Here is a 26,426-nt window from a genome sequence, read left to right as displayed (position 1 = left end):
CAGTGGGCCATCAGGAGGGAGAGCCAGCATGGTGGGCTGACAGGCACAGCCCGGCACCACCAGAGCTCTTTCCTCCCATCCCTGACAGCAGATGGGGGCCTTTCATCTACGGCTGACTCAGACCCCCTCCTCCGGGGCCCTGCAGACCCCGTCCTACTCAAAACAGACAGTCCATCCACCAGCAGGCCCAGGCACTCCTGGGCCAGGCTCATCAGCCAATCACGTGCCAGCAGACTCACTACACAAATATGCCAACTTCTAAAAGTGGCCCTTCTGGACTAGACACAGCCATGCCGCATATACCATTATGCCGCATTCATTCTCACGAGTTCACACATATCAAACTCGACCCTGCACTCCCCACGCATCAGGAATCTACCATGGGCATACATATTCCCCATTCATTCCTATGGGAGGGCAGGTCACTCACCACACATACACAGAGAGCACACGCACTTTACACTGTACCACAGTGAAAAAGTGCGCAGAGGCCTAAAATCACTAACCCAGGTTCCAAAAACAGGCTAGGAAAAAGCAAAAAGTCACGGGGTGAACCTGCCCAAAGGACCGGGTCCAACAACGACCATTCCATCGACAGTTCCATCGTCGACGAAGTCATCGATGACAAAAGCCCCGTCGACGTCAAAATCATCATCGACGAAGAGCCCGTCGACGATGAAGATCTCGTTGACGAAGAGCCCGTCGACAACTGGATCATCTGAGAAGAGCCCGTCGACGACAGCCTCGTCGACGGCAGCTTCGTCGATGACAGCCTCGACGACAACAGCCTCGACGACGAAGATTCCATCGACGACGGCCCCGTCGACGACATCCCCGTCGACGACAAGTCCATCCACAGTACCACTGTCGACGACAATCCCATCGACGACGAGTCCGTCGACTACGAGCTCGTCGATGGCCATTCCAGCAAAGAGTCCAGTCATCACTAAGACTCCGCCTGCAAGACCTTGGCCTTCTCTACCTCAGGTGTCTCATGCCTCACCTATAGCATATACTCATTTTCAGATAAAAACCTATCATAGGCAAGACTACTAGAATATTTCTCCACTGCTACTATCCCAGATTTTAGAAACATATGTGGAAGAAGAGGAATCTGATGAGGATGATGGAGATGATGAAGGTCCCTTTGGGATTACACGCCATCCATCCGAATTACAAATAAAATGTCAGGATGAGGACGAAGAAGAGGATATACAGGAGCATTACTACCAAGAAGATTTGTCTACACCTTTCTATAGACAACCATACAGAGCTCCACGTTCGGAGGAGTCAAGTCATCTTCCTCCTTTGTTGATACAGGACTTACAGGCCATGTTGGCAGACTATCGCCAAAGGTTCCCACCTACACCGCCCACGCCAATTGTACCTCCGGTACCAGTGGACGTACCTACGCCTTCACCACCGCAGCCTCCAGTGTCGCCAAGACACACTGCTTAACCCACACCACAAGAGGATCAGGATACCTCCTCTTCGGATGAGGATGGAAGAGAAGAAGGCGAGTTGCCTCATGACGACACACCTGCGGATCCGTGGGATGACTATGTAATACCCATGCCTTCCCCTCCTTTGCCGCAACCCTCTGATTCTCCGCCGGAGGACATTGGCGGCTTTCACAATATCATGCAAAGGGCTGCTACAAGATTTGAACTACGAGTTACTATTGAGCAGTCGGAATGCTTTTTGCACGACTTTAAAGAGGGGTCGATCACCAGGGACATACCCATTATAGAATTTATTTGGAAGGAAGGTCTTAAGATTATGAAGACACCCGCTTCTATCCCGGCAGTCATTCCTCGTATTGAGAAGAAGTATAGAGCACCGCCAGACACTCCATCTTGTTTGGTGGGCTACCCACGTTCGGACTCTGCGATATCCCAAGCTGCTCAACAGAGGTCCAAAAATCCATCCACTCCAATCTCAACACCACCGGCCAAAGAGGGCAGCATATTGGATCTAATAGGCAAGAAGTTCTCCACCAATGCTGCATCATCCATCAAGGCAGCAAATGCTCTTGCGATTCTTGCCCGCTATGACCGACAGATGTGGTCAGAACTATCTGAATTCATCGAATTGATACCGGAAGATCGTCAGCAAGAAGTACGTAAAATAGTGCTTGAAGGAGAGAGGGCGGATTCAGAAATAATAGATTGCGCCCTAGACATCGCAAACACTAACCTTCGTCAGTTAGCGGTTGCTGCGGTGCTCAGACGACAGGGCTGGCTCAGAGCAACCTCCTTTAGACCTGAGGTGCAAACAAAAATCCTAGATACGGCTTACGACGGGGACTCGCTCTTCGTTAAGCACATTGATGACGCCTTACTAACCATCAAGACGGATACAGACACCGCAAAATCGCTTGGTACCCTGCAATACAAAAGAGGTTCTTTTAGAGGAGCAAGAGGTCGTGGATTTTCTTCCAGAGGAAATTACCACAATCAACAGAACAGGCAATACCAGTCGCAGTATAAGCAACCGTATTACCAGTCTTCATACAGGCAACCTTCCTCCAGCAATTTCTCTCGTCAAAGAGGAAGACGAAGATCAAATAATCAAGGACAAGATTCAAACAAACAGTAAGCTATGCCTGACGCCAGTCCACAATCCTTCCCTCCCTGTGGGCGCGAAGATCTCCGCCTTTTACCAACAATGGCGTAATATCACATCGGACCAGTGGGTCCTCAACCTAGTGGAAAGAGGACACACTCTGGAGTTCGTAAAGAAACCACCTACGACCCGCCCTAGGGTCCCCCTCCCCCTCGTCTTCACTTACTGTTCAAAGAGGCCTTAAACATGTTTCAGATGAATGCGATAGAGAAGGTTCCAATCTCGCAGAAAGGAAGAGGATTCTACTCTCGCTTCTTCCTTATAAAGAAAAAGTCAGGAGAGTGGCGCCCGATTCTGGATCTGCGCAGACTCAACAAATTCTTGAAGAAACAGAGTTTTCGCATGGTGACATTGGCAGATGTGCTCAATTGTCTCAACGAAGGACATTTTATGGCTTCTCTGGACTTGGAAGACGCTTACTTCCGTATTCCTATACACCCCAAACATCGCAAATACCTACGGTTCACAGTGGCTGGCGTCCACTTTCAATTCAAGGTGCTCCCATTTCGGCTGAAATCGGCACCAAGAATATTCACAAAATGTTTGGCCCCAGTTTCTGCAACGTTGAGGTCCCAGGGGATGCAGGTCTTCCCATATCTCGACGATTGGCTGCTCAAAGGACCATCGACACAGATCACAAGACAAGCGGTCAGAAGCGCCCTTCGTCAATCTCAAATCTAGGCCTCACTCTCAATGCAAAAAATCGCAATTGCAACCCCTACAGGTGTTAACCTTTCTGGGAGCTTCACTGGACCCCCAACAGTGCAAAGCGTTCTTGTCTCAGGAACGGCAGAACAAACTTCAAAAACTGGCAAGGCAAATCTCAACAAGAAAGTCACTTTCTGTCCGAACATATGCATCTCTTCTAGGGATGTGCTCTTCATCAGTCTAGTCCCCTTCGCAAGACTCAGGATGAGGCCACTGCAAGAGGAGTTGCACCCACAATGGCAACAAATAGGAGGGTCTTTCGACGATCGCATAAAAGTGACACCCAGAATGAAGCATACTCTTCAATGGTGGTCAAAAGAAAGCAATCTGTCTCTGGGTCTAACGTTTCTTCAAACCCTTCCGGAGTTCATTCTGACCACGGATGCATCCATGGAAGGAGGTAGAGGCCATCTCCAGGACCTCCAGATTCAAGGCCGATGGTCTCATCAATATCGGCAGAAACACATCAACAGTCTCGAATTAAGAGCCATTTTCCTTTTCTCTGCAAGCGTTCCTTCCGAGAATTGCAAATTCTTCAGTGCTGGTGCGTACGGACAATACCACCAGCATGTTTTACATCAACAAGCAAGGGGGAACGAGATCTCTATCTCTGTCGCAGGAAGCTCAAGATATGTGGGAGTGGGTTACACAACACGGCATAACCCTCAGAGTGGAGCATGTATAGGGGGTTCAAAACTCTCTAGCCGACAACCTCAGCAGATCCCTCGCAGGTTGCCACGAATGGGATCTGGAACAAGAACAGGTGAACAAAATCTTTCAGAGATGGGGCACACCAACTCTAGATCTGTTTGCAACGCAACAGAACAGCAAATGCCTGTATTACGCCAGCAGATTTCCTCAACGGGGGTCAAGAGGGAATGCCATGTCCATGAGATGGTCAGGAATCTATGCATACGCTTTTCCCCCGATACCGTTAATACCAAGGATTCTGCAAAAGATGAAGATGGAACATTGCACTCTTCTCCTCATTGCTCCTCGATGGCCGAGACAGTACTGGTTCCAGGAACTGCTCCTGCTATCTCAACAGCCTCCAATTCGTCTCAAGCCGACACCTGCCATGTTGTCAAGGGAAGGAGGTTAGATTCTGCACCTGGATCCACAATCGTTGCACTTGCACGCCTGGCTCCTGACTTCCTAGAGTTTAAAGATCTCAAGATTTCTGCAGACTGTTGAGCAATTCTGTCTCAAGCCCGTGCTCAGAGTACTATCAGAACGTACCGTTTCAAATGGAAATGCTTCTGTTGTTGGTGCGAAGCAAATAATATCCTCTTCAAGCTCCACCTGAAGATATCCTACCTTACTTGCTTTCACTAGCCAAGGCAGGTCTAGTGTTCTCTTCTATTAAAGTACATCTTGCCGCCATATCCTGATTCAGAAGAAGCTTGAACAAGTCTTCACTATGTTCTTCCTCACTGATAAAGCAATTTCTGAAAGGGTTGTTTCGCGCCTTTCCTCCAATTCGACTTCCACCTCCTGAGTGGGATCTCAATATTGTCTTGTCCCAGATAATGAGGAGGTCTTTCGAACCTATTCATAGAGCTGAATTAAAAATTTTAACCTGGAAAGTGGCTATTTTACTAGCTCTCACTTCAGCCCGGAGGGTGAGTGAAATACAGGCTTTCACCATTTCGGAACCTTTCCTTCATTTCTCTAAGGATTATGCCACCTTGAGAACAAATCCAAAATTCATTCCTAAAGTACCATCTCAATTTCATTTAAACCAGCCGGTTAAGTTAAAGACTTTTTTCCCGGATCCTGTCACACCGGCAGAAAAGGCCCCACACTCTCTGGATGTGAAACGTTGTCTAAAGTTCTATCTTCAGAAAACTAAAGACATAAGAAAATCTAACCAGTTATTTATTGCTTATGGTCCAGTTGCGCTGGGACAAGCTGTGACGAAAGCAACGATAGCCAGGTGGTTATCTTCAGTAATACAATTCTGTCACAAAAAAGCTAACAAGCCTTTAGCCAGAAAGGTAAAAGCACATTCCACCAGAAGGATGTTGGCATCGACAGTATTATTTGCCGGAGTCACACTGGCGGACATTTGCCGAGCTGCAACATGGAAGAGTGTCCATACCTTTACAAAGCATTACTGCTTGCAATCGGCATCACAAGATGATACAGCAGTGGGACAAGCGGTGCTGCAGCATCTTCTTCATTAAGGTTAGACTTTTAAAGGTCTCTCATATTCTATTCATGACATAAGAGTATGCATAATACACTGTAATGTTTTTCTGGTCAAATGCTGTTTAAATATGAAAAATTTTATCTCAATATAATTCTTTCTTTTTAGAAGGTTTTCTGCATTTATGTAAGTAAGTAACTTTAGCTTTATTCGATTTTTAAGTATAAAATCATAAAAGCACATAGCAAAAATATATACACAGTTACATTTCAAATCATATCACAGTAAATATCAGTAAATAACATTATAACATGGGATCTTTAAAAAGATCAGGTACCAAAACAATCCATTGTATATCAAGTCAGAGTCTGGGTATAAAAAGCCCCTCACCCCGGAGCCGTTTTTGCCCAACCAAAAATTAGTCTCTTCGATGATCTTGTATGGGGGTAAAGTGATTCTCTGGGATAAAAATCAGATAGTCCCCAAGTATGTATAGGTCCTTCTCCTATCTGTGGTTTCCAAGACTGGAGGTAAGGGACAACGTTACTATTTACAAACTTTATCAGCACCAGATCACCGGATCTATCTTTTCGAAGCGGACCTAACCATCCCACCCTTCTAACACATTGTATTCTACCGTCGATGTCGGGGGGTAGGGGTCTGTTCTTTGTTAGCCAAAATAGTGCCTTGTTTCTCAGCTCCTGTTCAGTTTCAGTTTTTCCCTTTGTGAGTTCAGGCACCCCAGAGAGGACACCCACAAATGGGGCAGCCTCTGGTGGTAAGTGGATGTGATTTGTTTTGCTTTGCATGTTCCTTATCTTGGGAGGTGACCTTTTAGGTGGTGTGGTTAATTTGTTCAACCCCGTTTTAAAGGAACAGCAGTGTGCTGTTTTTGTTTCGGTGGGAACTTTCTCGCTAGGTTGGGTTAGCAAGCCTGGTGTTGCCTGTCGGATTTGAAGAACACTACTTTGTAAAGTTGTTAAAAACTTTACTGTGTCGCATAAAGGCTGAGATTGGTTAGGGTCTGCGGTATTTTTTAGGAGTCTCGAGTTTGTCTTAATCACTTCCTCTATTGCCGCAATCCTGACCCCAAGATCGTTCATTCCTTCTATTAATGGATGTATTGTGGCGTTAAACATAATTTGAATCTGAGCCAAAAGAGATGGTGAAATGGGGGGTGCAAGCAATTTATTCTCCTTAGTTTGCGTTCCTGTTTGTTGGATGGCTGATCGTTTTCTTTCACCAGAAAGGTCCTGAAAAAACATTATGGGGTTCGTGTTACCTATTACAGGTGGGCAAAGGGAAGTAGCCAGGAGGTTTCCATAGGGTGGGGATGAAGTACTAGGATAGGGGCTTGTGGTGACTGTAGGACAAAAGGAGGCATTAATATGCTCTGATGTTGACTTAACGGCCGCATAGTCGGTTTTGCATAAACTATTAAGTTCCCTCAGAAATGATAGATTTGGTGATGCGACGGCAGACTGAGGGGGAGTGATATCACTATAGGAATGGTCAGTAGACAATCGTTCTCGAGGTGTTCTTGCAGGTTGTTGGGCAGTAGACGGTGTTGTCTTGGTTAAGTAGTGAACCATCGTCCCCCTGGCAAGGTCCCTAGTCACAGTAGAAATTTTCGAGGCCCCCTTCAAAGACATGTTGTGAATAGCAGCAGGCACCTACAGGGACTGGGAATGCCTTGGCACAAGAGGTCTTACCTATTTAGGTAGCACGGCCAGGGGGGGTGGCCCGTCCCGGCCTCCTCTGGCCTATGATGGCCTTAGATGGTCCCGCCCTTGTCCCGGCCTTAGCCCGGCCGCTCCCGCGCGCGACTCGCGGTGCGAGAGGTTCTCCTGGTTTTGTCCCACGCCTCCGGGCGCTCCGCTGACGTCACCCGACCGCCGGGGCACCTGGGGGATGTAGTCCCTTGCCCTCGCGGCGGTCGAGTTGCTGGCCAAGTGAGTAGGTTTTACAGCCGTTCCCCTCACGGCACCAGGTTCGTGTGGCAGGTCCTCCCCAGAGCGTTTGGCTTCCCTGGTGGCAGCTTCCCCCCGCAGCGCTCGCCAGCAGCGCTCGGCTCTCCTGGTTTTGTCCCGCGCCTCCGGGCGCTCCGCTGACGTCACCCGACCGCCGGGGCACCTGGGGGATGTAGTCCCTTGCCCTCGCGGCGGTCGGGTTGCTGGCCAAGTGAGTAGGTTTTACAGCCGTTCCCCTCACGGCACCAGGTTCGTGTGGCAGGTCCTCCCCAGAGCGTTTGGCTTCCCTGGTGGCAGCTTCCCCCCGCAGCGCTCTGCATTTATGTATATTTACATTTCTAGTGCTCTATAACCTTCCGGATGAGTGGGGATATATAGAATTACGCTTTGTCTCCCACCTGCCGCAAATGACAGATATGGGTTTACTGCTTGCTATTCTGATTCAGGCATGTGAATCTATGAAAGACACCCCAATACTGGATAAGAAAACAAGTTACTTACCTGTAACTACGGTTATCCAGTATTGGTATCTTTCATAGATTCAGATGCACCCACCCTCCTCCCCGGCAGAACAGTTCTTTATTAGGGATACATACTTCTCACTTGTGCTGGGAAAATCTGAGGAGAACTGCCTCTGCTGGGAAGGTTCTAGAGGGTGCTGACAGCTGATTGGTTGGAAATACGTACAGTTCTTTTCATATAATGAGGTAGATAGACTGCTAAGTTTTGGGCCTTTTGGGGTCTTGTCAGCCTACTACAGATTATTCTAAGGCACTGCCTTTGTATATATAATTACCGTGGGACTCCCGCCTCGGCGACGGGGAATGATTCAGGCATGTAAATCTATGAAAGATACCAATACTGAATAACCATAGTTACAGTTAAGTAACTTGTTTTCTTTTCTACGATTCCCACCAGGGGGCCAATATATAGATCAAATAGAGTAGGGCTCAATATAGAGCCCTGTGAGGCCCCATTGTGTGTGAGGAATGCTATCTAACATATGCATATGCTTGGCATCTTGAAAGCTCTGCGTTAGAAGTAAAGAGGTCATCCAGCGTAATTAGGAACCCTAACCCTGCAGCGACTTAACCAATGAAGAAGTAGGTTTTGCGATACAGTGTCGAAAGCTGCGCTTAGATCAAGTAATACCAAAGCGGCTGTTTGTCCTTCATTCGCACACCTTTGCAAGGTTTCCATTGTGCGAAGTAGGGCTGACTCAGTAGAGTAGCAGGCCCTGAAACCCGATTGAGTGGGGTGAAGCAAATCATTCATATTGATATAATTTGTGAGTTGGTATTCACAGCTTTCTTCATAATTTTAGCAAAGATTACATATATATTGACATTAACAATAAAAGGAATGTAGGGAAAAGTATTCAGAAACTTCACAGTTAAGATGTTCAGTAAGCTCATAATTGCTGTTACAGATACTGACTGCCAATACGCACATATTGGATATATATGCAAAGGCAGGGTCTGTAGAGCTAATACCTATGATGATATTATAAAAGTAACTCAAAGACAATACTCATAGTGGCCACGAAACACCACCTCAGTTGTCAGCTGTGCCCATGGATCCTGGAGACCAGCCAGGAACATGCAACGATGTGGAGATAAATATAAGCCACAATAGACAAGGAGTTAGCAAGGAATAGTGCTTAACAGGAAAGAAGGTAACACAAAAGGCACAGCAGTACAAGTAACAAACAACACAAGGAAACTGGAAGCTAAAATAGCAGGGATAGGAAGATAGAAAATGGAACTAAGGTAAATGGGAAGAAAGGCAAGGACTGGGATAAAGGGAACTACTGGCAGAAAGACGTGCATGCTTCATGGAAGAACTAAAATAGTGCTGGCACAGGAATCAGATATCAAGGTAACAAAGAGTAGCAAAAGTTCAGGAACTCAAGAAAAAAGTTGTCAGCCAAACAGGAACACTACTACACTGGCCAACGCTGGACTGAAGGAAACTGGGGCTTACAAGAGCTCACAATTAACACATGCATCCGGTGTAGGAAGGCTAGCACCTGCCACCCACAAATGTACTAAATTCCTCCTCTCATCCTAGGTCTTCAGAGGTAGAGATGAAGCAGTAAGAAGGGCATTCTGTGTAACAGAGTTTTTAGAGCAAGCAGAATGGCTTTCACAAAACCTGGCATGGATCAGAAATTAACTGGAATTTCCAAAAAGCGCCCAAGAGATTGGGATTCAGTACGTGGGTATAGTAGGTGTGTCGTAAGCTTATTAGAACACTGGAATGTCCCACAGTAAAGACCCCTGTTGGTCAGCATAAGAGTGCAGGGAGCAAATTATGACAATATATTAAAAACACATTTACTGGTATGGATAGATTAATAAAAAAGAAAAATCAAGCCTTTTAGTTGTGCTAGGAACTTTACCATTACTTGATATGAAGGTGACAAGAAGAAATCATAACCCAATCCAGCACTCAGATTGCAAGCAACAACAATGTTACAATGTCTGGTAAACACCTGATAACAGCAACTTAAAAAAAGAGAGTAATTAAGTAAATCACTGTGTGAGTAGGCATAAAAACTGCAGGCAAAGTTAGTAGCCATTTCCTAAAATAATATGCAAAAATAAAATTAAAAAACTTTTTTTTCAAAGAGATTTGTTATTGAAGTGAAACAAACTATTGTGAAGTGTCTGTTAACAACATGCACAAGCTTCCTAAGTTACTCAAAGTTAAGGGAGCAAATGGCTAAATTGAGCCGACTCCTTGCTTCATGCTGTATGCTGTGGTGGGTGGAAGAAAAATATGAATGACAATTCAACAGACCAATGGATGAAGCCTGCTTACCAAAAGCCACTCGACGTATGTAAGTTATGTATGAATTGTTTGGAAAGCAATAGTATGGATAGACAGCTAAAACAAAATCAGGTGCCAGACTAAATTAAAGAAATATTTGTTTGGCCCCTTTTATAATGTTTGAACTTTGACTAGTTTAAACTACACTTGGTGTGACGAAGTTCCGAGTTCTGGAATGTGTATTTCTCAATTTCGGTGCAAACGGGCAAAGACATGGGACAAATTTAACAAGGATGCAAAAACGGACCTTAATCTTGCATTGTGGTTGTTTTTAATATACAAAAGGTTATAACGATCATCAACAATGCATGTGCATATTCAACTAAAAGAAAATCATTGAATCAATTCATACGGCATATTGGTTAAATGAAAGTGTAAGGCGATAAGGTTTAGGACAGCATTTAGAACTTATGTTATGGAGATTTGAGGTTACGGATTGCCTTGCTTGTTTTCCTTTTGCTGGGAACCCCTTCCTCCTGCCTACCAGCCCTAACCATCCCCCACTAACCTGAGAGTGGTCAGTTGCCATTGTAGAGGGAGATTGCTCATGGTCAATGTTTCCAAGGCGGAGGAATGGCCGTCACTGAATTCTGTTGGAGGCTGCAACGCGGAGGACGGGAGTCCCTCGCCCATGAACTCTGAGGCCATCTGACCAAAACAATTTTAACGGAACTGATAGGCATAGAAGTCATAATCTAGGCTGCATAGCTACCTTTGATTCTTGGGTGTCTTGCACTCGCTTTACACAGTATACACCCCCACATGCTGTCAAGCAGGGATTGACAGCCAGCCACAGAGAAACAACCATAACCTGCATGAATTAACATCAGTGTGCTACTCCCACGTTATTATGCACTGCAGACTGTTGCAATCCCTGACTGTGAAGCATAATGGCAACCTGCTGCAACCACTGGCCTTAGGAGCGAGTCATAAAAACAATGCATTAAAAAATAAACAAGAGTTTTCTGTCATTGTCCAGGGCCCTACTACAATGATACCGATGCTCATACAGTGCGGACTATACCGCAACTGGACCTAGCAGCTGACAGTCTTCTAGACGCCCAATGTTCTATCATTGTGGCATTGAGAATCAGGTGGCACGTCCCATCAGTGATATCCACAGTGGCCCCAGTCACAGGCTGTTCTCCTACTGGTATAGCTCTTCTGCTATACACCAGGAGTCCCTACTCAAGATTTGCACTGCTTGGTCAGTGACATCCACACGTTGGTAATTCTCTCGTTTATACGGTCATTCACCTCCATGTTCTTTCCTTGCAGGTGATTCACTGCAGCGGATACCTCAAGATCCGGCAGTACATGCTGGACATCTCCTTGTACGATTCGTGCTACCAGATCGTGGGACTGGTGGCGGTGGGTCAGTCGCTGCCTCCAAGCGCTATCACGGAGATCAAGCTGCATAGCAACATGTTCATGTTCCGCGCAAGCCTGGACCTCAAGCTGATATTCCTGGACTCCAGGTAAGCTGTTCAACAGCTCAGTCCTCAGAACCACCCGCGCGAACAGCTCGGCCTGTCAGATCCAATTACAGCTCCACAACATGGTTCGCCAAGCAGACACTGTATATATTGTATTACTATGTATCCAAGATGGTAGCAATTACACGCAATTTACATATGCATGCAATCACTGGAATGTTGGTCAAAACTATGGGAAAAATCTTGAAGTTTTATCAATACACATGCTGTCCAGTCGGTGCAATATACAAATGCATGAGGAGAGAGCCAGGGGCGAGACAAAGCCAAGTCTGTGTTGATTGATAAATTATAGGAAACTCTTGGAAACATTTTTTGTTCACATACTTCAGATTATGAACAAACTAGATCTCATTAAAAAGAAAAGGAGATGAAAGCTCTGGGCAGTGTGGGTGCTCACAGTGTCCAGATGACCTGCAGTCTTTCACGAGAAAAGAAATTGAGTCAAAATTCCTGAGAACTGAAATAGATGCTCAGTCTACCTACGAAAAAAACCTCAAAGGATATGTTTTCTGCAAAACTTTAGAGTAATCTTATTTCTATGTATAACAGTACCATATTAAAATAGATAATATGAAGATATTAAGATGGAGTGGAGAATAGGTGCCTTGAAATGCTGGGTCTAGTGTCTCAGTGAACCAATGCATCCATTGCAGGGATCCGTGCTTGACCTTCTTTCATTGGCACTAGTTCAACATATGGTGGCTCCATTCAACCTTTCATCCTTCTCAGGTTGATGCATTAAGTTGGAGAACAATAAACATCTGTTAATCTGTAATTGGTACCGGGACACCCGGGGCCTATACAAATATGCCTTTATGTTAGAAAGGCACTCTATCTTAAAGTCTTCCAGTGCTTAATAGGAAAGAAGGTAACAGAGGAAAAGAATCAATGTATCTCTAAACAGTCAATTTCGAGACCTCAGACTGTAAAAAAGAAACCGGTGCCTGGTCAAATTTAAGGTTCCCCATTATCAGAAGGTCTGACTCTAATAATTAGCACTTAGCACTTTGCTAAAGAGAGAGAATCCGTTTTTAGGTTTGGCTTGACAGTGCAGATGTCTGCATGACCCATTATTACCAGTTATTTAAAATATGCATAGAGGGTGCTTTGGTTCCACCCAGAGGACTATTCCCCCCTCACTTCACGCTATAACCTGTGTGCTGGATCACTTTGCCTCCTATGAAGTCTACAGGACTGTTTTACATCTCAAAAGTACTCTCAATCATCTCAATGCGTTATCCCATAGATGCACTGTATACACAAAGCAATCGTGTTTTGTTTTTTCAATGCAGTGTTTTAGTTAGATCTCTTTCTTCTTCAGTTTCTTTATTTCGGTCAATAGGACCATAAAAGCACATACATATACAATCAAAAACATAATACATTAAAAATAAAGTACCCTATACAAAACAATAATTTGAAAACCACCGTTCGCATGAGTCAAATTAAGGAAGCATAGAAAATGGTGAAAATGACATTGAAAATAGTGTTAAAACAGCATTAAGTTACCAAGTCTAACGGCAGATATTAAAAATACTCCCACTCTAAAAAAAAAAATCCCGCATACAAATAGATTGCACATAAAGTAAAGCGGCTCCACAATTTTTGATCCATGCCTTTTGCATCGCTGGGATCACCAGGCCCTTAGACAATTCTTTATAAAATCTACAAAAACATACAAAGTACATCAAGGTTTGGTCAGATTTTTTGTCATAAGGACAACGGCTAATGGTGGTAACATCATATTGACTAAGAGGGAAACATACTTTCCATCTGACTGAACCCAGGTGGAGTCTAGTGAGACGCGATGTCTCCCAGCGGTGATAAACCCTTTCCAAATATGGCTCAATCCCAGGGAAGGTTTCAATCATTACATAACATCTGAGGGTATCTGAGGCGGACAAAGCCAAGTCCCTATGCCAGGCCCACGTCCTCAAAAAAACTATCCTTTACCCATAACTTGTTCTCCTTATTAATGGAGGCTGGCCACGTAAAGAGGCTAGGTCTCCCTAAGCTGGAGAAGTTTGACTGGATGTATTTAAACCAGGATATCGAAGATCCCAAGGCTCACGCCAAACAGTCCTTCATTACATCTCTATCGAAGGAGGCCTGGACATTACACCAGATGGCACACCAGAGTAACAGAGGGGCTAGTTTTATACAGTCTTCCACGTAATCTAAGCCAAGCTCCTCGTTCACCATAAGGTTGTGTCTGCTGGGAGCTACCCCCAAAATCTACAAAGCACCCTATTTTCTTCAATCTGCAGATTTTCCTTTTTACAATGACACCAAATCCCAGCATCATATGCTAAAATAGGGACACACTTACGTCTAAAAATATAAACGAGCGGACAAATGAGCCTATTCCCTATACTAGCGGAAGCATTAAAAATAGCACCAATAACACATGAGAAGCTAACACTTCTATTCATCATTCATGTGGTCCAACTAAGAGTTTTCTCAAAAGTAACACCTAAGAAGGGAAAGACTCGTACTCTCTCAATGCGCTTGCCCTTAATGCTCAAGGTATGGGTCTTTACGTTCTTAGGGCCAGCAGCGGCTGCTGCCAATCTGACTTGGGGGGGGGGAGCGGGGGCAGCGCTTGGAAAAAATAATTTAAAATAATAGTTTGCACACTTACCTTTTGCTGCCGGACGGATATCTTCTTCTCCCTTGCCGTGCCTCGCTGCTCTTTGCACTACAATCCCCGGGAGCACAGGCTCCCAAACTCCCCATTCAATCCCAGAGCTTCTCTCATGCAATTACTCTTAGCATGAGAGAAGCACTAGGATTGGGCGGAGCGGGCCTGTTTCATGCTCCAGCAGGTACTGGGAGCCTGTGCCCCTGAGCACTGCTGATATCTCAGAGGAACAGACTGGAGATATCAAAGTGCGCATGTTGGTTTGGCCGGCCGGCCATGAATGGTCAGCCAAACTGACATGCCCACTTTCAGTGACTACTGCCACTTTGCTCAACTGGAAGTGAAAAATAAAATAAAAAATTAAATAGTTTTATTGTAATTTAATTTTTCTTCTGCCTGATGGCATTTCAGCAGTGGGGTTACGCTCTTCTGCCGTAGCGGAGGAGCCACCCCAGCTTAGGGCCACAGACCATGACAAAGATGTTGGTCCTAATGGGTTCCAAGTTGAGCCTCTCCGTGAAGGACACAAAACCATGACGGGGACATTAAGTCTGTTAGGGGTTCTGGCTCATAAAACAGCGTTGGTGGCATAGAGGAGCACAGGCACTGATCTATTCTTGATTACCTGAACATCTGCTCCTACACCCTGCAGATAGATAGATAATAGAAAAAGGATCAGGGCCAGCAGACACGCCTGACAGACATTTCACTGGAGAATGAAGGAGCCTGTGCATTCCCCATTATTCCTGTATCTTACTGAAGCAGAGAGATTAGAATACAGCACTCTCAAAAACTGCACTAACCCCTTCTCCGCCCCTGTAGTGACCATAATATCACAAAGCTTGGATCTGTTAATGCTGTCAAACGCGCTAGTTAGATCTGAAAATGTATGCCAATCCTTGTTAATTCATGCAGTGAACGCAAACTTTACTTCCACAATTATCAAGCAGTGGTCAGTTTGTAAACAGAGTGTCCCAGGTGTGGTACAAATGTATATAGGCATGTATAAGTAAGGTTTTTAAAGCACAAGTCTGGCTACAAAGCAACAGGCACTGTCCAAGAGGATGTTTACTATGCATGAAGGTGTGGGGAAAGGGATGCCTTGGGGAGCAGAGAGAAGATCAAAGGGGATATTTGCTAGTCCCTAAGCGAATATCGGAGGGTGCAGAGAGCGGCAGTAACTAGAGAGCAGGCGGTTACACCGGACAAGTGAGCCTCAGAGAAAATTGAGGGTTAGGGGTGACGAGGTGATGTTTGAAGTGAAGGTGCCAGTCCTCCCAGAAGTGTAGCGAGGCTAGGATAACCACCACAGAAATGTCATTCAAAGAGGAGGCTGATCTCTCTGTAGGGATGACTAATACAAGTAGGGGCCCCCTGAGACAGATGCAAGGCAGACCAGCAGGGGAAAAAGACCAAATACTAAAGGAGAAGAGTCTGCCCTATATGTTTTAATTAAAGGCTCATATAGAGTCCAGAGATTTCACTCAACACAACTTTGAGCTCACTACAATTCAGGGCCGCATAATGTGATTCATCAGACAGGAAATGGAAAAATATATCATTTTATTTTCATTTTCAGGATATAAATTTTTTTTCAAAGGGTATACAAAAACATCATCATCGATATATACACAAATGACGGTAATTCAATCACATAGACATAAATAAGACGCCCCACAGCACCCATTCATCATCACAGAATCACTCCTCTAAGCTAACCTCACACATTCCATCAATCAATCCAGTTAACACCATACAACAACCTCAGTACACATCGTACACTAATACACTGAGGCTGTCCTGCGGTGTCCTCTCAGCGACTTGCTGGGGAACCAAGATGGTACTAGCAGGACAGAAGGTAACCACGCCGACGCGCGTTTCGTTGCCAGGCCCGATCTACGGCCGCACCTTCATCAGGGCATGTATACGATGGGGAACAAGGGGGCAACACAGTATCAGGACAGCAGCCACTCTCAAACACGGGTGGTGCAAGAATCTATCTAACACACTTCTTTACATAGGTAAGTAAGGGCTACTCGGGCCGCCATTTTGGGTGAGGAGAAGGTTGGTGGGCTAGCATTCTAGCGCTAAGCCCCGCCCGCCCTCAAGTGGATAAAATGGCACCCTTATACAGGAAGCGCAGCGGACGGGCGCAGCGGGGGCGCCGGTGGGGCGCCGAAGGCGCGCCAAAGGCAAGCCCGTCTGCGCCCGTCTGCGCCCGTCCGCGGACGTCCGGGGACAGGGGCCAGGACCCCTGGACAAAATGGGTCCAGGATATGTTGGAATGCACACCAACTCCGGGACCTGTGTCCCGACCTTGCTAAAGACTGTTTTCACAATCTTAATGCAGAGGATACCAATAGCTGCAAAGTCTGTCAATATACGTGGCTGACCAGACCCCCTCCCAGAGTGGAGCACACCAGGATTATGTGCGGGTTACTTAACACCAGATCCATGAGGAAACATAGCCTTGATATTTATGATCTACTATCAGACTTGAAACTCGATCTATTGTTTCTCACAGAAACCTGGCTGGATTCCAATTCTGGGCCTGACATAGTTGCTTCTCTTCCTGCGGAATATACTATGGTTCATTTGGATAGGGTTGGAGGCAGAGGTGGGGGGATAGCAATAATTTTCAAACAGCCATTGACTTGCCAACTTGAACCCTTTCCCATCGCCGAAGGCGAGATAGGAGCCTTTTCCATCAAGGTTAACACGGGGAATATGGTGAATGGCCTATTGATTTATCGTCCTCCGGGCCCCTCTACCCAGTTCATTACCTGCTTGACTGATGGCATCACGGAGACTGCTCTCCGTAGGGATAAGTTTCTGCTTCTAGGCGATCTTAACATCCACTTAGATAATCTAGCAGATAAAGCAGTTACTGACTTCTACCAGCAACTTCTATCCCTTCAACTATCCACTGAATCTAAAGCCCCCACCCACCTAAAGGGCCATTTGTTGGATCCTATATTTGCCAACTGGGATGGTGTAAAAGTCCAGTCTCCTATCCCTGTTCCGTGGTCCGACCACTTTGTAGTTCCTTTCACATTAACTGTCCCTGCAACTAATGCCCAAAAGCCCTATAACGCCAAATACCTGAGTCGGAAATGGACTACATTTTCTAAAGCCAAATTCGATTCTGCCCTCACCAAAGGTGGTAGACCAGGTGGGGAAGATGCTGTCACAGCTTCCGACAGACTTGATGAGCGCATTACCGCGGCCCTGGACGATACAGCTCCCCTCTGCCAAAAAAAACCCTATAGCAGGCCCCATAAATCGGCCCCTTGGTTTAGCGATGAACTTCGCCTAGTCAAAGCGGAATGTAAGAAACTAGAAAGACAATGGAGGGTGGCGTACCTAGATCAAGCTAAACTGAAATATATAGGCAGACGCAGGGAATATCACAACCTAATTAGGCGCGCTAAAACCAACTATTTTTCAGGTAGGATTGGAGAAGCTCATAACTCCACCAAGGAGCTATTTCAAATCTATAAAGAAATCTCCATTTGCAGCTCCTCTGTCGACCCTTCCTCGATCTCAGTTGAGTCCTGTAACCGCATTGCCACCTACTTCTCTGATAAAGTGGCTAATATCTACTCCGCTTTTACAGGGGGTAAGGAAAAGGCAACAGAGTTCAGGGAACACCTTAAGTTAGACGAAGGTACAAATAGGTTAGGCAATTTTATTACCCCATCCTCTAATGAGCTACAGGGAATTTGCCGCTCTATTAAATCTGGGTCCCCCTGTGATCCGGCATCGCCAAAACTTCTTGTAGGAAGTATTGAAACCCTAGAACCGTACATTAGAGATGTTCTCGATATCTCTTTTAAGACCTGCAATGTACCTAAAAAGTGGAAGCAAGCAATTGTGCTCCCGCTTCAAAAAAAATCGAACCTCAGCTGGGACAGGATGGACAACTTGAGACCTATTTCCCTTCTCCCTTACATGGCCAAGGTGGCAGAAAAGGTGGTCAATCTTCAACTTATGACCTTTGTGGATGAATCCAATTTTCTTCATCCCACTCAGTTTGGATTTTGCCCACGCCACTCCACGGAGTCTGCGTTGCTCCTGGCCACTGAGACCATCAGGCAAGGAGTAGATGAGGGACAAACTATGGCACTCATCTTGCTCGACCTAAGTGCCGCCTTTGACACTGTAGCACATTCCATCTTGCTACAGTGTCTTAACAAGGGTGGAATCAATGGGAGGGCACTCAGGTGGATACAGTCCTTTCTGACGGAGAGATGCTTTCAGGTTAGACAGGGTGAACACTACTCCAGGATGTTCAATCTCGATCAAGGGGTTCCCCAGGGCTCTGCCCTAAGCCCCACCCTGTTCAACCTTTACGCCTCCCCTGTAGCCACTATTGTGGAAAGATATGATATCCAACTTGTATCTTATGCGGACGACACGCAGCTGGCCATCTCCCTATCACGGGCACCCGGAATTGCGGCCGTCAACTTCAGTGCTTGCATGCAGGAGCTAGCCTCCTGGATGTCTAACAACTGCCTGAAGTTGAATGGCTCCAAGACTGAAGTGCTCGTGGTGGGGGGGGCCCGTCTGTGTGGTCCTCAGCATGGTGGCCGGACTGTCTGGGCCCTACTCCTGCGCCATGTCAACAGGCCAAAAACCTCGGGGTACTATTTGACTCCGAACTGTCGTTTGCGCCCCAGATTAATCGGGTAGTGGGAATGTGCTTTGGGATACTCAAGACCTTACGTAAGGTCCTTGACTTGCTCCCTGTTGGAGACAGACAGACCCTTGTGCAAGCCCTGGTAACATCGAGACTCGATTATGCTAATCTCCTTTACCTGGGCAGTACGGCCAGCAGTCTCAACCGTCTCCAAGTATTGCAGAATGCGACAGCCCGGCTGGTGCTAAGGCTCCCTAGGCGAACTTCTTCTAAAGCTGCTCTAAAGTCCCTTCATTGGCTGCCGATCCGTGAAAGGATCAAATTCAAAGCCCTTTGCATGTGCCATCGCATCTTGGGAGGTAGAGCACCCGCCCCCCTAAACTGTCTTATTACCCCCTACAGATCAGAGCGGATGCTTAGATCTTCTGGCACTGGTCTGGCCGCCGTCCCCAAAATCCGTAGAGCCCGTATGGGGGGCAGATCGTTCAGACTTCTCGCAGCCAAGAATTGGAACTTGCTACCGACTGAACTACGCCTTGAATCCTCTGAGGCCAAATTCCGCAGAGCCCTCAAAACACACCTGTTTCGCCTAGCACTGCCTTAACTTTCCACCCTCCCACATGCTCACTCTCAGCGCAGGGACACGCCGGAGAGCGTAACTAAGCGCTTTATAAAATTCCAAAATAAATAAATAAATAAATAAATAGGTGTTTACAGGAGTTGCGTTCTTTTCAGAGATGACACACCATTCAGCAGGAATACACACGATCAACTCCAAGTGGGAGGAGACTCTGTTCTAAGCCGGAGAAGGTAAAGCAGTCCTGCCAAGTATCACGCATCAGGCGTGATACTAACGCATTTCAGTGTGGTGATCCGCATCACCGCACTGAAATGCATTGTCACGCATTTGCATACTAGCTCAGCATCCCTGGCACTGCCTAAATATCATGGAGTCAGTGAAAGTGTGGCAGCTGGCAGCGCGCCGTTCCTGGCGAGCGTGCGCTGTTCCCCCTGCAGGCTTGAGTCTTGCCGAGTGTTGAGGATGCTGTGAGGCTAACTGCGCATTGCAACAATGTTTCATAGTGATTTCCGGCGCCCCGCGGCTTTCACGCACCCTGACGTCAAGGCAGTGGTCCAGTATTAGTCTGGCGCCGCGTTGCTGGGAGATGTTAATTTTCTGCTTGCGAGGCGGGGAGTTTGTTTTTGGAAAAAAAAAACGGTTTTGGCTGGGCAAAGGTGCGTAGGCTCCGACGCAATCTTGGCGCTCACAGCACTGCCTGTTGCTTGCACCTGCCCAGGCCGCCACTGCGTGCTGTACCAGGGTGAATAACTTTTTTCATCACCGGAGCTCTGCCTCACGTTAGACCCACGGCACTTTCAATTGCACGAAGACTGAGGCAGGCGGCAGGTCGCAGCTTTAGCCAGGACTTTCACTTGACCCAAGTCCAGGCCTGGCCCAGAAGACTCTCTGAGGAGGCTGCGTGATGTGGCATTCGGTAAATTCTGCGGTGGCTCAAGCTCCTGCAACTTTGAGAAGTAAGTGGGAGAGCGGTGCTGCAATGAAGCCTGTGCGTGTGTGATTATTCCTTCAGAGAGAGCGCGCGATAGGCAGATGTCGCAGTGGGTGCCGGTCGTGTACAAAATTCACTGTAATTCACAGAAGTTTTGTAGTGTCCTGGCATGGCTGCATGTTGCTCTATTGCTAGTTTATTTACCATGTTCAAAACTGTTCTTGTCTGCCTAATTGGGGTGAAAGGTGAAGTGGGCCTCTTTCGATTAGAAACGTACGAGTGATAAATGAAATGCGCTGATGTTATGGCAATGATGTTGAAATAACGTTAATTTTACTCTGCTCCACAACTGTTCACACCCAGAGGCGCAACTAGATCTAAATTGCAGGGGGGCGGGGGCTGATTCTTCCAGAAATAGGCAGGGTGGAGAAGTAGGGGCTCTAAGAAGGGCTGAAATACAATAAACAGTCACTAAGAAGCAAATGGTCTTTTAAAGACAGCGCTGCTGCCTGTTCACACCCACCTGCTGCATCTCTAATTCAACTGAGGTGTCCAGCGCATGTCTAGCTATATTTACTTGCTGCAATATGTCAAGTGCTCACATTTGCATTTTCCCTTCCATTTCTGCTTTTGGCCATCTCTCTCTCCTCCAATCTCAACCATACCCATTCTTTTTAATCTCTTCCCCTTTTGTCTACCTCCTCCCCTCTCACCCCTCTCCCTGCTCCCATTGTCTCTCTCCTCTCCCTCCTTAATTTTTTTCTCTTCTTCCTTCTCTTTTCCCTTCTGACCTCCACCTTTTAGTGCTAAAGGAATGATAATAGCTGTAACCAATTGTGTGTATCTGTGCCTTCCTTTAAGTTTGCGGTTTATTTCTCGAAACTGCAAGGGGTAATTTAAAACAGGTTTCTGACAGCAATAAGCTATCCTCTATGTTGTATGGGAAATTATTGCACCGGCCTTAACCTGTGAAGATAATGCAGCATGGTGCTAGGCAGTCTAGTCTGTCTGTGCACGTGTCAGCTGTGATACTCCAAATGCTTAGATTCTGAGCAACTATTTACATACAATACTGATGTTTCCCGTTTTTATCCCTAGGTCTGACGGTGTGACAGTACTTTTGGCTAAACTCCGGTCATTGACCAACAAGGTTGTATAAACCATACTCCTGAGCTCTCCTAAAGGGCACTTATCAAGTATATGAGCACTTTTTTGGTCCTGAAGAATTGCCCCGTGTGGGCATGAAACATGTTGACCATGTTGGAGGGTTGAAATGAGGCCATACTAATGGTTACCCTGGGCCTCCATACCCCTCTTTTCACTTTTTAACAAAGTGGCTAGCCACACCAATAAAGTTTTCTTAGTGGACTACCCAACTTTTTTTAAACTCACATTCTGCTCACTACTCCACCTGTTTTTTGTACCTCACACACCAGAAAATCACGGCAAGGAACAAAAGAACTCCGACAGAGAGTAACACACGTTGTTACCCGTCAAGCATTGCAGCGCCGGCTTGACGCAGGAGCAGGAAGCCGATGATGCAAACAACATCATAAAGGGCTGAATGAGACATGTCATTCAGTCCTGTAGTTGTATGAGGTTTCTTAGTTCCGACAAGGGACCTGTTGGCTTCCCATACTTCCTTCTCCTTCACTACCCTCACTGAGAGAGAGACTCCTTTACAGGCTTTTATCTAGGGGAACTTTGTACAATCTCATTTGTTACATGTTCTCTGGACAGGTACACTGGACCCCTTTAAACACTGTCCCTCTTCGTCCCCTCTTTTGTTGAAATATAATGCGTGGGCTGCCCCCACGGGACATTTAGGATACCAAGAGTGACACTTTTTCACTCCTTTGGCCCAACTCACTTGGGGTTCTACCCCCAGAAAACACTCCGCATTCTGCGGCCTGATTTAAATTTTGAGTTAACATTGAACTAAGCCACCCTCCGTCCACAATGGAAGATGTACCAGGTCTTAGTTTTGACGACGATGCCATCGACGAGGCCCTCAGGGCAGCACCCACCCTACTCACCTTCTCGGCGGCTGCTGCCTCCGGCGCTACTAACGATGACTGGGTCATACTTACTGAGATGAAGAAGGAACTAATAAGGATCACGATACATGGTATAATGATGACCGAATACCTGAGGAGTAAAATCGCCCCACAGGGCCTCATTGTAAACATCATACCTAGACTCTTCTTGGAAGACAAACAGTTTAAGGTCGACTGGGTACAGGTATCCTGGAAATGTACCAAAGATTTACTCTTCCTTATCGTACAAACATCCAAACGGCTGTCAGAGGCAAAACTAGAGAAAATCACAGCTATAGAAGCTACGATGAGGAGCGCAGTCAACAAAAATACCAAGGCTAACTTTACCACCAAACTAGCTGAGATCAACCAAGAAATGGCAGATCACCACGAGTACCTCCTGAAGCAGAAGACAGCCAAACTGCAGAAAGACATTACAAAATTTGAGAAAGAGAAAGTCTATCCTTACTTAAAGGAGGGCTTCAAGAATAAAAAGACAAGCTACTCCTCAGACGAGTATACAGACAACAATAGCCGACGTGGCTCGTCCAGCAGCGATTCCAGTGGAGGATATAACCCTAGGAACAACAGGGCCCCACAGAATCCCAATTGGCAACCAGGATACCAACAAGGACCAGTATTTCATGGACCCCCACATATGGCACCCCCGTGGCAATACCCCTTCTACCAACAGGGTCCACCTCAGTTCTTCCCCTCAAACCCGCCACCTTTTCAAGGCAGAGGTTGGGGCAGAGGAAGAGGGCGAAAGCGAGGCGGACAGAAAGGAGTTCAGTGGCAAGATCAACCAATACCACAGACGACGGCAGAAACCAGGAGCACGACCAGGGGAAGAAGAGTCTGACTGTAAACCTCTCGAAAAGGGAGCGGACGCCAGCAGAAAATAAAGTTCTAGAAAAAGGACTTGGATTCGTCCCTACTCCCATCCCGGACAGCTCCCATGAAATGATTGAAATCAAACAACTTTTCAGGAAGATACGGCTGAGAGCCTTCTTTGATGGCCAACCAGAACAAGACACTCCAGATACAGGACTACGGAAACCCTCCACGTTTACACCCACCGATGGGATGGTCCCCCCTGAGATCCTGACCTTTGAGAGAGCGGTTCTGAACAGCCTCAGCAACAAACCACAATGTCATCAATTCAACAACTTGACCAAGGCGGAGAGACAGGCCTCACAGGCCCTAGGAAATGACAACACAATTGTCATAAAACAAGCAGACAAAGGGGGCGCCACAGTCATCCAGGACTATGTGGAATATGATCTGGAATGTAGAAGACAGCTTTCCAACAGCACCCACTACAGACCTCTTAACGTAGACCCAACTAAACGCCTGTCAACTACCATCATGAGTCTTGTCTTAGAGGGAGAAACCAATGAATGGTTATCCAAAAAGGAAGCAGAATTCCTCATCACCAACGATCCAGTCACGCCCTACTTCTACACTCTGCCAAAGATTCACAAGGGGGTCACCCCGGTGCCTGGTAGGCCCATCGTGTCTGGTATAGGGTCCCTCCTGGAACCTCTATCCCAATTTTGTGACGCCTTTCTGCAACCTATAGTCAAGAAAATCCCTTCTTTTCTTCAGGATACCAGAGACGTCCTACGCCTCATTGATGACATAGATGGGAGGGAAAATGTCGACCTCATAATGACATTGGACGTAGAAGCCCTCTACACTAATATCCCTCAGCAAGCAACTCTTGAGGCAGTGGAATCGGCTTTGAGGGCGGAGGAATGGACATCACCCACCCCAATTTCCTTTATCATGGCTCTGGCAAGTATAGCCTTAACTGAGAACTTCTTCAGATATGAGTCGCAACTGTACCACCAGATCCGTGGTACTTCCATGGGCTCGACCTTCGCGCCGAGCCTGGCCTGTATTTACATGGCCACCTTCGAGGAACACTACATCTACCAAGCCAACACCAACCCATTCCTTGAACACTTGTCCCTCTGGCGTCGCTACATCGACGACATCCTGATCCTTTGGAAGGGGGACCGGACGAGTTGTGAGGCCTTTTGCACATGGATCAACCTCCAAAACCCGTTTCTGAAATTCACAGGAACCATCTCTGAGGTATCACTCTCCTTCCTTGACTTAACCATCAGGCTAGACCCGACGGAGATCACCACCACTCTTTACAGGAAAGAGACCGATAGGAACAGTCTTCTCCCATACCAGAGTCACCATACCAGGGCCCTGAGGGATAATTTACCCTTCGGGCAATTCCTTCGGATCCGCAGAAACTGCACATCAGTGACTGATTACAAACGCGAAGCCTCTACCTTACAGCACAAACTCCAAGAGAGGGGGTACCCCACCAGACTTCTGAAACAATCAGCCAAACGAGCACTTAACAACAACAGAGAAGCCCTGTTGGAGACACATCCTAAGCCAGTAGATGATGCCATCACATGTGTAACCACTTACACCAAGAATTCCACCTTCATCAAGAAGACCATTAATTCCCATTGGGGTACCCTGAACTCTGCTGGCTTGGACATCCCACGTCCACGCTTTGCTTTCAAAAGAACTGCCAATCTTAAGGATACCCTGACCCACACTCGACCTAAGAAGTCTAGTACTCACCACCTGAACACACTCTGGGGTCTTCCACCAGTGGTGGGCCACTTTAGATGTGGTAACTGTACTGTCTGCCCACAGTCCATACAAAGCAAAGAGTTGACTTTATCACCATCCTTCACGTGGCATATGACCAAACATACCAACTGCAACAGCAGTAGATGCATATACATGCTCACATGCCCCTGCGGCCTCCAATATATAGGCATGACTATGCGCACCGTGAAAACACGTATAATTGAACACAACAGCAACATTTGTTGTGCCAAGACCCACACAAGGCTTTATGAACACTGTAAAGAAGCCGGACACTCAGCAGATAACATGCAATGGGTGGTTTTAGAATGCCATCCATCCATCAGTCAACAATCACTGTACAGACTGGAACAGAGGTGGGTGCACCGTTTACAATTAGACACATGCGGACTGAATGACTCCGTCCCCTGGAATCAGCTAGCCAAATAACCCTCATGTCCCTCCTTCCTCACCCTTATCTTGTTCAACCAGGGTTGATGTCACTGTTGAACACCGAATGTAGACAAACTGAACCATTCCACACTAGCATTCTGGTGCACTTATACACCCCAGTTGGACTAGATCCCCCTTGTCCACATAACCCTCGATGGCATCACCGGCAACCAAAACCCCTCCCAACAACCAACAACCCCCCCCCCGGGTGGGGTTTATGTCAACCACGCCGCGGTCCGCTTTGCCTGGCAACCATTGGCAACTGCCCCGTGAACCAACTTGACTGGCTCCTTGCCGGCACCCAACGACCCAATATACCCCCTCATTACCCCCTCACCTCCTCTGGGGCCAAGCTAGTTGTGGGGCACCACTCGCCCTCGGTTGTTGATGGCGATACCGACGAGGGGTCGCTCACTACTGCCCTGCCGCCTCCGCTATCCCCGAGTGCCTCCCCCAGGGCTGCCTGCAAATTCCCAAACCGGGCTGGCCTGCCGTGAGACCACGGTGTTCAGTTAATGAGACATGTATGCTTTGTCATAACCTGAACCACTTCACACATGATCCCTGACAGCTAGCAAAACCTCCTTCTCCAACTTGAGAGGCCCCTGATTGGCTCCCCTGCTCATGCGTCACGAGACACGCCCCCCCCTTACGCTCGCAAACCCGACATTTAACCGGCATGTGGGTGTTATCGCTTTACCGGCTGGTTCGCGTTCCACTACACGCCTGTGCGAGTGGGGGTAG

The 26,426-nt window shown here is 46.9% G+C and overlaps 1 protein-coding gene across 4 annotated transcripts in view; it reads left to right on the top strand.

The window, feature by feature from the left end:
* Nucleotides 1–26,426, top strand: part of SIM2 (SIM bHLH transcription factor 2) — a 453,956-nt gene that overhangs the window by 384,524 nt on the left and 43,006 nt on the right. For all 4 annotated transcript variants that reach the window (XM_078655937.1, XM_078655940.1, XM_078655939.1 and 1 more), the window contains one exon: nucleotides 11,563–11,762. In XM_078655937.1, coding sequence (XP_078512063.1) covers nucleotides 11,563–11,762 — 200 coding nt within the window. The remainder of the gene's footprint in view (nucleotides 1–11,562; nucleotides 11,763–26,426) is intronic.

The sequence above is a fragment of the Lissotriton helveticus genome, chromosome 8 (genome assembly GCF_964261635.1).
Source record: "Lissotriton helveticus chromosome 8, aLisHel1.1, whole genome shotgun sequence".
Lineage (NCBI taxonomy): Eukaryota > Metazoa > Chordata > Amphibia > Caudata > Salamandridae > Lissotriton > Lissotriton helveticus.
This window is presented reverse-complemented; position numbering and strand designations above follow the sequence as displayed.